The sequence below is a fragment of the Crocodylus siamensis genome, chromosome 15 (genome assembly GCF_052110815.1).
Source record: "Crocodylus siamensis isolate JL-2025a chromosome 15, ASM5211081v1, whole genome shotgun sequence".
NCBI lineage: Eukaryota > Metazoa > Chordata > Crocodylia > Crocodylidae > Crocodylus > Crocodylus siamensis.
Window position 1 is genome coordinate 35,162,873 of NC_143409.1, and position 12,534 is coordinate 35,175,406.

Below are 12,534 nucleotides of genomic sequence, written 5' to 3' on the forward strand. Positions count from 1 at the left end.
GGCAGTGCCCCCAGCCACCAACTGCCAAACCTGCCCCACTCTGTCCCTCACCATGTGGGCTCAGTGTGAGCCACCACTGCTGCCTCAATATCCCCACAAGTTATGTCTCCCATTGTGCCCTTCCATGCATCACATATGCCTTCCTCACCCTTCACACATTGCCTATGCCCCCCCGCCCCAGAGGCTTACCTGCATAGACCATAGACTTAGCTGCAGGAGCTTCTCTCCACCACGCTGCCTGGCTGTATTGTCGGCCACGTGTGTGTGCGTGCGTGCGTGCATGCGTGCGTGCGTGTGTGTGTCCGCACACAATCCACATGGCACCCCCTGCCTCTGACTGCCCTCCTCCACTCCCCCCAGCCCCATGCAGCCCCTTGAAGGCTGAAACTGTGCCAGCCTGCAAGGAGAAACCCGTGGCATCCCAGGTTTTCTCCTTTAAAGGAGAAAATCTACATTTTTCTGTGGGAAACAGAAAGCCCAGATCTCTGGTCATTACCAAGACATTTCAGTATGGATGCACAGTAACAAACAGGAAAAGACTGATGAGGTCATCATATACATAAGGGAAAACTATTGCAAAGGATCAGAGAAGCAACAGCTATGATGTCTAGATTGCAGATACATTTGAAAACGATGTATTCTGAATATCAAGTCAAGAGCTTATGTTTGATCTTGTATTTTGAGAGCAAAGTTTGAACAGTGAAAGAGAACGAAAAGTTGATGGCAACAAGGTTTACAAGTATTTTGTTCTGGGTAAACTGAATGAAGAATACAATTCTGAAAAACTTGGCTAACCCTCTTTTAATTTACCTTCAGTGAGATTTTGAACACTAACGCAGCACTTTCTGTACAGAATGCGGAAGATGCAAACAAGTCCCTGTGGGATTTCTAACTTACCAAACCCCTGAGGGATTCAGCTTTTAAAACAGGATCTGCTACCTGTTGAAAAGCAGAAGAAGAGTTGCAGAGGTGTTCCCTAGAACAGCTACTACAGTTGCACTGCAACAGCAAGAGCTTTTTTTAGAGAAAGTTTACTGTCCTAAAATAGAAAGGCAGTGATTTCAGAAAAGTTGCAGCTAAAAATATAGCTACTGAGAGGATGATTTATCACTGTCTTTAAAATGTCAAATAAAAACTTAAATGAGAAAGTACAGAATCAACTGTTGAGAACTTCATGCCAAGATTTAATCTAATGGAGATCTTGGCAAGCGTATTCATCCGATCTTAAAAACACGAGGGTCCCGTCCCTGCATCCCCGCCCCGCTTCTCCTTTTAAAACTCTAACACTGTGCTGAAAATGCACTGATACACAAACAGGAGATCCCACTCCCCTTTAAACTATGTAAAAGTTGATGGTTAGCTCCTACTTTCCATGTTCAGACAACACTCCCCATTGACATCAATGGGATGCTTTGTCTGTGTTGCAGTAAGGAGGACCGGTCTCTAAAATTTCAGTGCTTTATTGCAGGGATATAGCTTGTAACCATGTTGGTCTAAAAAGCAGAAGCAGACAAAACTCTTATGCTAGAGGCGATATCTTTTATTAAATCAACTAAATAGTAGCAAAATAAATTCTTTCTTTCCAAGCTTTCAGGTCCAAACACCCTTCATTAGGCAGAGTTCAAAGATTGTAAAAGTTCTCCCAGGCAGAAAAGTAGCTTCATCTTGCATAGGGGAGGTAAACGATGGTGTAGTTCCCCTGGGTTTCAAAGTCCATTTATGTAAAGGTGGCTCTGTGAAAATGCCGATTAAGCAGAGGCCAAGCTCCAGCAGGTTTCTTCCCTGAAGGTCACAGACATCCGGCAGAGTTGAATTTTGTTTTTTTTTTGCTATTTAGCAATGAAGTTTATGTCCCCGAACGGCAAATAATGATATCTCCCATGTTTTTGCCCAACACAGCTACAAGCTATATCCCTGCAACATGGAAGATATCATAATATTCTGATCCTAGTTACTCAAATAAAGCCGTAGTAAATCAATGAGAACATCATGTGCCCATGGTATGCATGCCGAAGGCTGCATTTGCCATGTCTCCTTATGTGGACATTTCCCAAGAAGTCAACAACACACTTCCTTCATAGGAAGGAAGGGTGAATGTATGTTCTGTTTGGTACCAATCTGAACTACACAGCTTACAGAAAACTGCATAACTTAGATCAATTCTGCCTTGGGCTTTCTGAAAGCCTGTACCTAGCCTTAAACATCAACCTGTTACAGAACTATAGCGATACACCAGCCACAATTGTTAATCTATTTTAAATAATTATGTAACTAATAATAACTTCAACAACTGTGAAACTAATAACTAATTAGATGGCTATTGGCCACCAGTGTTGAATGCTACAGAAATAAAAATGTATTAATGTTAAAGGTGTATGGTCAGGTGCTTTAGGATCCACATTTGGATTCATTTAAATAGTTTTACATGGATACTAGAAATATTTCCATAACTCAAACCAAATCTATTCCTGACTACCAAAAATATGAATGAAGGTGTACTCCTGCAAAATGTCTGCAAACCAAGTACCTTGATCTAGTAAGTGAGCACATGAAAGTAGTAGCAAGTAGATTTTTCACTGATTAAACTTTATTATAAACACAAGAAAAAGTAAACAGTCTAAACAAGGAAAAATAAACATGGCTTTTAAAGTTCTCTTTTAATGATAGTCCTGAAGTTAACTAATGCCATGAGAAATGTTTTATCTGACATACAGTTTCTACCCTGTTGATCTTTAAAAATAAATCCAAATCCATACTTGCTAAACTAACAAAATAGATGCATTAAAATTGCTGGGTACATACTATTTATCCTTGTTTGCAGGGAGGAAACCAAGAAAGCCAAGGCTGCAACTGAACTCCAACTAGCTTCAAGCATCAAGGACAACAAAAAGTCCTTTTTCAGATATGTGGGGAGCCGGAGGAAAAGCAAGGGCAATGTTGGACCCCTGCTAAACCAGATGGGGCAACTGACAACTGACGCCCAGGAAAAAGCCAACCTATTAAATAGGTACTTTACGTCAGTCTTTCATCAGTCCCGTGGGACGCCCATGCCTGCTATGGGACAGGGAGATCCGGGTGATGGGGATCCCCTACCCTCCATAAATGCTGACCTCGTGAAGGAACACCTTGAGAAGCTGGATACCTTCAAGTCAGCCGGCCCTGACAATCTGCACCCCAGGGTACTCAAGGAGCTGGCGAGCGTCATAGCCCAGCCCCTGGCACGGATCTTTGAAAACTCCTGGCACTCTGGTGTAGTGCCCGAAGACTGGAAGAAGGCCAATGTGGTGCCGAACTTCAAGAAAGGGAGGAGAGTGGATCCGGCTAACTACAGGCCCATTAGCCTGACTTCTATCCTGGGGAAGATCTTAGAAAAGTTTATTAAAGAGGCCATCCTTGATGGACTGGCCCAGGCTAACATCCTAAGGGATAGCCAGCACGGGTTTGTTGCGGGTAGGTCTTGTTTGACCAATCTCATTTCCTTCTATGACCAGGTGACCTATCACCTAGACAAGGGAGAAGAGATTGATGTCATATATCTTGACTTCAAAAAAGCCTTTGATCTGGTATCCCACGATCACCTCTTGGCCAAACTGGCCGGTTGTGGCCTTGGCTCCACCACGATCCGCTGGCTGGGAAACTGGCTCCATGGTCGGACCCAGAGGGTTGTAATCAATGGCAGTCACTCATCGTGGTGCCCTGTGACCAGTGGGGTCCCTCAAGGCTCTGTCCTGGGACCCATCCTGTTCAACATCTTCATTAATGATGTGGACATTGGAGTCAGGAGTGGACTGGTCAAGTTCGCCAATGACACCAAACTTTGGGGCAAAGCACCCACGCCAGAAGATAGGCGGGTGATCCAGGTTGACCTGGACAAGCTCAGCAAATGGGAGGACGAGAACCTGATGGTGTTTAACACCGAAAAATGCAAGGTTCTCCACCTTGGGAGGAAAAACCTGCAGCATCCTTATAGGCTCGGCAGTGTTACGTTGGATAGCACCACAGAAGAAAGAGACTTGGGGGTCATCATTGACCACAAGATGAACATGAGCCTCCAATGCGATGCTGCAGCTAGTAAAGCGACCAAAATGCTGGCTTGCATCCATAGATGCTTCTCGAGCAAATCCCAGGACATCATTCTCCCCTTGTACTCGGCCTTGGTGAGGCCGCAGCTGGAGTACTGCGTCCAGTTTTGGGCTCCACAATTCAAAAAGGATGTGGAGAAGCTTGAGAGAGTCCAGAGGAGAGCCATGCGCATGATCAGAGGTCAGGAAAACAGACCTTATGATGACAGGCTGAGAGATATGGGGCTCTTTAGCCTGGAAAAGTGCAGGCTCAGGGGTGATCTGATGGCCACCTATAAGTTTATTAGGGGTGACCACCAGGATCTGGGGGAACGTTTGTTCACAGGAGTGCCCCAAGGGATGACGAGGTCGAACGGTCACAAACTCCTGCAAGACCGTTTCAGGCTGGACATAAGGAAGAATTTCTTTACTGTCTGAGCCCCCAAGGTCTGGAACAGTCTGCCAGCGGAGGTGGTTCAAGCACCTACATTGAACACCTTCAAGAGTAAATTGGATGCTTATCTTGCTGGGATCCTATGACCCCAGCTGACTTCCTGCCCTTTGGGCGGGGGGCTGGACTCGATGATCTCCCGGGGTCCCTTCCAGCCCTAATGTCTATGAAATCTATGAAATATACAAATAGGTCAGAGCACTGTACCTTGACACTTGTTCAGGTGGGATTTTCATTTCTATATTCTTTCTCCCTGCTGTTTGACCTGATATTTAACTGACTGTTGCCTCCCAAGTGTTGGGTTTGTCATAAGGAAGCCTTTCCATCTAAACTGCCAGTTTTTGAAGGGTGTCTTTCCACTGTACATGCCAAGTTCAGTGCAGTGAGTGATTGCATGAGCATTCCCATAGCATCCATACATTTGCCAGGTGATGCTAAACAAAGAGTATATTCGTTTTCTTCTTTTCTGCTTAACAACAAAACCTTAAGTTTTGTTTGTTTGTTTGGGGGGGGGGGTTGCTGCTGCGATCCAGAGACTGTGAAAACTTACATACTTTGCATTTTCACTTAAATGATAAAACACATAAAATGAGTAAAATCTTTTTCCCATTACCCTTTTCCCCCTTCTCCATTATATTGTATCAGCCAGAAACTAAAGCAGACTTGCCCATTTAGCAGATGGAAATGCTAATGGAGGCTAATGGAGAACCACGTGGAGAGGAAATTACTGCAATGCCTCATAGCCGTCTTCAACTAGCAGACAAATGGCATCTAATACTCTATTTTTCTCCCTGTGCCTCCCCTTTCCCTTTCAGCAACCAGCCAAAATGATCAATACCCACTACTGTGTCCTGAGGCACCCAAACACACAATCCACTGATATAATAGCTGCTTAGCCAATAGTTGAACAGTGCACGCATGCCTGTAGGCAGGGTAGATATGCACTTTTATAGAATAACTCAATTGTATATAAAAGAGTTTTATGTCTGTCATCTTATGTCTGTCAACTGTCCAGAATAGGCCTTCCTAGGCTGAGGAAGGGATAGGCCAGGTCCCCAAGTAGCAAGGAGGGACTATTATTCCTTTTAGAAATATGATGAAAAAACCAAAGAGCAAATGCTGTTCAGTAACTTCCTGACAAGCCCATGATTAGAGGAAACACAAGCTAGTAGTCTTGGAAGCAAATATCCATTAGGTTCTGCAATTTCCACCACTGAAGACTCCAAATAATCATGACCAAAATACACATTAGGATCCTTGTTCCCTAACCCAATATATGTGAAGCATGGCAATTGCATCAGTTTCTATGAAATGTGGAAGTTTAGCTGGGTGGGTGCCGAACATCTGTATACTGTAGACATGGTACAGATTAAAAGCTCTTTCAGTTGCACTTTTATTTGAAGCATGTTAAATGTATGTCTTGTGCGTACCCTAAGCCAGCCGTAATAACTGAAATTACTGGAGGCTTCTGGTACCTATAGTACAAAACGGTGTACCAGATTTGCTTCCTAACAACTGGTTGTTTTAATAGATCATGTTCCACCTAGTTTATTTACAGCTAGTATCATTATGATTCAAACAAAATACAAAAAAATGTTTTTGTTCTATGGTAACATTACAGGAAGTTGTCAGTGACTCAGATACAAAATCTGCACATTGTAGTTTTTTACAGTGGATGAAGAAAGTACTTATGTCAGTATACCACTTAAGAAATGTTTTTTCAGTATTTTAATAAATTTATTTTCTCTATAGAATACTTTCATTAAAGCTTTGAACAGACACAGAAACTTTCATTTAAGAAAAGTAAAGCAGTGTAATACTATTGTTTTACAATATCTCTTGGAGGAAGATAAATATAATTTGTTCTTATTTTAAAGTAATCAAAGTAATTAGAGATGTAATTAAAATGTAGAGATTAAAGAACTTTTTTTCTTTTTTAAAGCTACCCTCCCTTTTGAGTATTACTTGGATGTCTTGACTTTGAAGTCAGGTATATAAATACCTCTGTCATGAAGTATACCCACAGATTTACAGTAGACAAAAAATACTGTCACATGAAAGTTCTGATCCGAAGGCTACTGGAGTTGAAACTCCAGTAGATGTATTATACCCAGGGTCATGTAGTATCAGTCCCTGGAATCAACCCCAAGAATCCGGATGGTTAATTCTTTCTTCAAATCACTAAACAACACAATTTTCTTCATGTCACTTACATATTAACTGCCCAGGACCCTGACATGATCTAATATGTACACATTACCTTTGTGTTCCTGTTATGGGTATGGGGGACTACAGCAAAACTATAGCCAGTGTATTTTAGTGAATAATGCCCAGTATTCACTTTGCCTCTACATGTGATCCTTCTTAGAGTTTGTCTTCACTGGGAAAGTTACCAGAATAATTATACAAGTTTAGTTTAACTATTATAGCTTTATACCAATGTAACTCATCATGTGGATACTTTGCAGCACATATTGCCTTTTCTAGATTTAGGTTGTTCCTCTGGAATATTGTAAAGTAATCAGGATAAAGGAACTCATATATGGAGGAGTTATACCTCTATATCTGTTGCTGTATACTACCCTGTGCAGGCAAGCCTTTAATGGGCTTCATTCTGTAACGTACTCAGCACACAGCCACTGAGCCAACAAAGAATGGGCTTATCTTTAAGTCTTAGATTAGCATCATCACTTAAGGGTGGTGTTAAAGCACTTAAGTATGTTTGCTAGATCAGGAGCTAAATGTTCAGCAGTAATGCTCCCAGTTTGAGCAAAAGAAACATTGGTGCTAAAATAGTTCCTGAGCCACTGTAATAGTTCCTGAGAAATACATTCATCTGCACATACATCACAATTCTATCCCCATTCTCAGTAATACCGGCATAAAACTATTTAAATGACACCCTGCAGCTTTACTGATGAGATAAAGTATATTAGGATTATAGCTCAACTCCTGTCTAAATTGCATCACAAAATCAGTCAATCCATGTTTCTTTCTCTTTGTTACTAAATATAGTTCCACGATATTAGCTGAAGATAGAATGCTACTTGCAGATTTAGCTCTTTCAATCCTCTTCAGATTACAATTAACTAGGAAATTACCCATGATTTTTATATCCTATGTCCCCTTTCAGGGTGACTTCAGTAAGATTTCTTCCAGGAGGAGAGTTGCTCATGTGCATAAGTGCTTGCAAGATCACGGCCTTAATTTTCCAGTACTGCTTGCAGTCTTTCCTGATGGCATTGAAAATAGAACTGCAGGACTCTTCCTAATTTTGTGATCAAAAAAGAATCTCTGCATGTATAAGCCAACATCCTGTGCAGAAGGGCATCACCCAGCTCTTGGTCCTCTACTCCTCAAATACCATAGTACTTTGCAAAGTCTGTAATTTATATAGAAAAAGGAGTAGGGCAGGGCTGTTTCAGACTGTAAATGCACGAAGGGCAATGACAGAGGTGGACACAAATTGTTTTCCCTTTTGGGCCTCTCAAGCTTAAGCTAAAATATCTACATTGCCAACCAAGGCTGTATTATTTTTTCTGCAAAGCTCTTTCTGCTCCTCATGGACAGATGTCCCTAGGCAGAAGTCTCCAAAGCAACATTGCTAGAGAGCTGGGGGTCAGGGACAACAGAGAGGCACAGAGTTTGCATGCTGACAGCCTGGTCTCAGGCTGGGTCCAGAGGAGAGCAGCTGTGCAGTATGTGGTGCTGCAAACCTGCCTACAGCACTACACCCTGCATATTCAGACATTTCCTGCACTGTTACCCTGCAGCATGGAGTTTTTTTGACCCTGGGAGATTCTATTTCAGGAATCATTTCTTGTCAGACAGTGCTGAGGGAGTCAATGGATGTCATTGCTCATTACAGGCACCCTCACACTTACAGCAGGTTTTGTTCCTGGAAAAGGCGCTGTAAGTCGAAACGATGCAAGTTGAATCTGATTTTCCCATAGAAACAAAGTTATAATAGGGGGTTATGTTCCTGACCAAGGGCCTGATGCCCAACTTTCTATAGAAATGACAATAAACACCATATTTAAATAACTATTTAATTAACTATAAATAATATACACCGTACAGTACAAAGCTTTCTAAAGTGTACTGTATATAAATTGATTGAACAGGGCAATACAGTAACTAATCACATCACATTTTATTTAATCAGAAGGTGAAGGACCACTTTCATCAGGGTCATGGAATTCAGAAGGGCTTCTCTGGGGAGATTTTGGGGAGACTTGGGGCCACTTGATGGCTTTTTGAGAAACTGATCCAGGGATGTTTGTTTTGCTCATTGTAAATTTTCCTGTAGTGCTGTAAGTGCAAGGATCCAGTGCCATAAATAACAACATGGGTGTAAATGAAGTGTGAATCGCCGTAAATTGAGGACTGCCTGTATAACCTACTCACTCCCTTCTAAACTTTTCATTCTGCATGTGTTAACGATCCTCTCTTCTTTTTATTGGTCTTGATGTTCCACTAATCAAGCTCCCCTTTGTTCTATCATCCTGCTGTCTGTCCCCTACTCCTGGTAAAAAAAGGCCTTATTTCACAGCCCTGCAGACTGGTCTTAACTCATTCCAATGAAGTTATATTTGTTTTTGCTCGCATGGTAAACAGAAAGTGCAGGTCTAGGCCCCTGGCCTATTAGGAAAGCGTCTAGTTTATTTTTAACTGGAGAAAAACAGGTGTTGTTTTATATGCGATGATGCACGCCACCATCTGCACCCCCCTTTCAAAATCGTACATCTGTCCTCGCACGTGTGTACGCACATGCATGCTCATGCAGGCTTACTCTTTTATACCCTCCAGCTATGGATCACGACTGATCTTTTTCTATTTCCGTCATGGTTTTTGTACAAGGTCTTGCCAACCAAGGCAGAAAACACAACAGCATGCCGCTTCTTCCAAGCCGAACCCATGCCATGGCTGGTTGGAGAAGGTGGAGGAAGCAATTAATTTGGAAAACATGTCAACCCTTTCTTTCCTTGTCTCTCTGCAGGGCCCGCGGCGCCGCACTGGCCGGCCGCGCCGCCCCCCGAGTGGGGCACCGCTGGTGCGGGAGGCCCTGTCCTGGCCGCCCGGCCCTCGCGCAGGGCCTGAGAGGACTCGGCTAGCGGCCGCGGGCTCCTCAGTTCTGCCTCCGAGCTTTTCTCCCGTGTCCCTTTCCCTTCTTCAGCCCCGAGGGCGGCTCCGGGCCAGGGCAAGTGGGCAGCGGCCACACAGCCGGGGACGCTTTCTCTGTATGACTTCAATGCTCACAAAGGCCCTGCACTGGCGGAGACGAGAGGGGGCAGCGCCCGGCCCCTCCGCGCCGCCGTACGGCCCGGCCCCCCAACATGGCCGCCCGGGGCCCGGCGCTGCTGCTGCTGCTGCTGCTGCTGGGGGGAGGCCGCCCCGCCGGGGAGGGGCCGCGGGGCTCCGTGCGGGTGGGGGCAGCCCCAGGCCGGGCCTGCCCGGGCCGCTGACTCCTCCCCGGGGAGGGCGGGGGCCGCGGCCGGGGCTGCTCCTCTGCCCGCCGCCGCCGCCTCGCAGCTCCGGAGCCGGCGCCCGCAGCGCCCGTCCCGCGGCAGCGCCGGGCCACGATGTTCTCCCTCAAGCCCCCCAAGCCCACCTTCAAGTCCTACCTTCTGCCGCAGGTAACACCTTCCCCAGCCCCCCGGCCGCCATGCCCTTCCCTGCCCGGGCCCGGCGGCACCTGCGCAGAGCCCCGAGGCGGCGGCCGGCCCGGGCCTGGCTCCGGCTCCGGCTTCTTTCGTGCGTGTCGCTAAGTTTGGGCTCCTGCGGGAGGGGGCCGTGCCCGTGTTTAAACCCCGGGTGACTTTCAAGAGCCGGTGCCCGTCTCGTGGAGGTGGACGTTTCACCTGTCACCTCGGCTCCTGGCTCCGGGGCCGGGGGAGAGCGCGCCCCAGTGCCGCTTGCGGGACATTTCCAGTCTGGACTGGGCAGGAGGGCGGAGGAGGTGAAGAGGTAGCGACCCAGGAGCCCCTAGGGCTGAAGGTCCAAGCCTGGTTATGTTTGGTTTCTGCGTTTTCTCAGTAAAACAGAAACAAGAGCGACAAGCGCTCCTCCGGGTTTGTATTTCTGGGGCAAGTGCCCCTTCTCTGGAAGTGGAAACCATTAGGTTCTTTGGCAAAAGTTTTCTGCATCACTGGTTGGACTGTACTTTAATTTATTTCTGGAAGTAAAAACAAAATGCTACAGCACCTTTTAAACCAAACAGATCAAGTTTTGGCTTCACAAGTTTCACTCTACCAGTAAACTTACTCCAGCGATTGACAGCAAGGAGCTGCTGCACCCGGGGTGCTGTGAGATCCTTTTGCGGGTGTCAGGCAATATTAGTGCCACTAGGTTTGCAAACACCCACGTGTGATTCACAAGATAAAGCCAGAGATTTTAAGTAGGAGTCCATAGTGCTAAAAAAATCTGACTTTTTGTAGCCTTTCTGAGTTATTTGCAACAGAAGAATTGTTCTGTTGTTTTTTTGTAGTCATAACATGAGGGAAAGCTGAGAGCTGGCATTTTCCTAGGGGTGCCCTTGAGTCTAACAATGTTGAGACCCACTGGCTTACGCCCATGACCATAAATGAAGAAGATGTATGTGCATGCTAGTGGCTCCATCCACCTGGGTCCTATTCCAGCACCAGAGCCTTTAAGTCTCGCTAGGGCTCTCATTCTGCCAAGACCTGGTTTGTGCATGTGCGTAAGTTTAAGTCTCATTTGTTCCTTTTTTGTGTGCATTTGTTTCAGGCTGAAGAGAAGATAACTCCAGAACCGAAGATTAAGAAGCTGGAACCCGTGCTTTTGCCAGGTAAAGAATAGGAGCAATATCTAGATAAAGTTATTTTTAAGGCTTCCACTTATACTAGTCATGTTAGTAACAGAGATGCAACTTGTAATCTGTTTTTGTTACTATTAATTAATACGTTTTAGTCCATTCCTTAGTATGAAAGAAAGGAAAGGAAATAAAGTTGTAATTCAGTAAGAAAATCTAGTCTGTGCTGTTGGAAGAAAGCTTTTCTAGTTTTCTTTAGCTCTTAAAACTAACTGAACATAGTAGGTGTGGTGTTGTCCTACCAGTGATGGTTCAGGAAATGTCTGAGAGGCAAGAATGTTTTGTGGCATCTTTTATTGAACCAATTTATAGTGAGGAGGGGAGTTGGACAAACTTCTGGACATCAGGCCTGCACCTGCATCTCTGTCAGACTTGAGAAAGGATGCTCCAATCCTTGCCAAACTAGGCATAGAGAGGCATGCATTCTACGTAGTCACGATAAATTGTGGTTTGGTATTTACTTGAGTACCTGTAACCTGGTGTAGCTTTGGTGACGTGGTTTAGACTTCTGTCACTCTGGATCACTGGACTGCAACCCTGGTTCAGCTGTTGGAGTCACACGAGCATATGAAGCTTTGCCCTTGTGGCCTGGGTAGCTACCCTTGGTTAGTTTAAAAGAAGTGGTTGTACAGTGTACGCATCGATTACAAATACCTATTTTGTGCACCTTTAAGTTACAAGAATTTAAGTACTCTATTAAATACCCATTTTTTTTTAATTGATGAGGCGTTTTGAAATATGAATGCAGGACATTGTGTCAAATGAATTAGAAGAAATAGTGTGGGGTTAATTCTTTAAAATCCATAATTTAGAACAGAATTTGTGAAGTTTGACTCTTGTCCTGTCTCTCTTTATTAAGAAATAAAACTTCTTGGTTATGTGATAGACATGTGGATTGTAAGATCTTGTTTTGGAATTAAAATTTCAGTATGTACCTTGAATTACAAACAATTACTTAGAACAATAGGGTTGCCATAGTTGGACATATTGCTTGTTTGCTTTAGCTGAAGGAGGTTTTTCACTGAAGAAAGACCTAAGTAATTTATTTTTCCATTACCTGTGCTGCTTGTATAATCAAGTTGTTGCTTATTCTGGTTGGAAGGGGAATTAATATACTACTATTGCATAATCAGCTGTTTAAGTTGACTTGGATATTACCAGTCTCTAAGTGAATAGCAGGATTAATAAGT

At 44.4% G+C, this 12,534-nt stretch overlaps 1 protein-coding gene across 1 annotated transcript in view; it reads left to right on the forward strand.

Annotated features, from left to right (window-relative positions):
• Positions 1-8,599: 8,599 nt before the first annotated feature.
• MTMR10 (myotubularin related protein 10) overlaps positions 8,600-12,534 on the forward strand; it is a 71,585-nt gene continuing 67,650 nt past the window's right edge. Inside the window, exons 1-2 of the mRNA XM_090028139.1 lie at positions 8,600-10,148; positions 11,260-11,320. Coding sequence (XP_089884265.1) covers positions 10,095-10,148; positions 11,260-11,320 — 115 coding nt within the window. The 5' untranslated portion in view covers positions 8,600-10,094. The remainder of the gene's footprint in view (positions 10,149-11,259; positions 11,321-12,534) is intronic.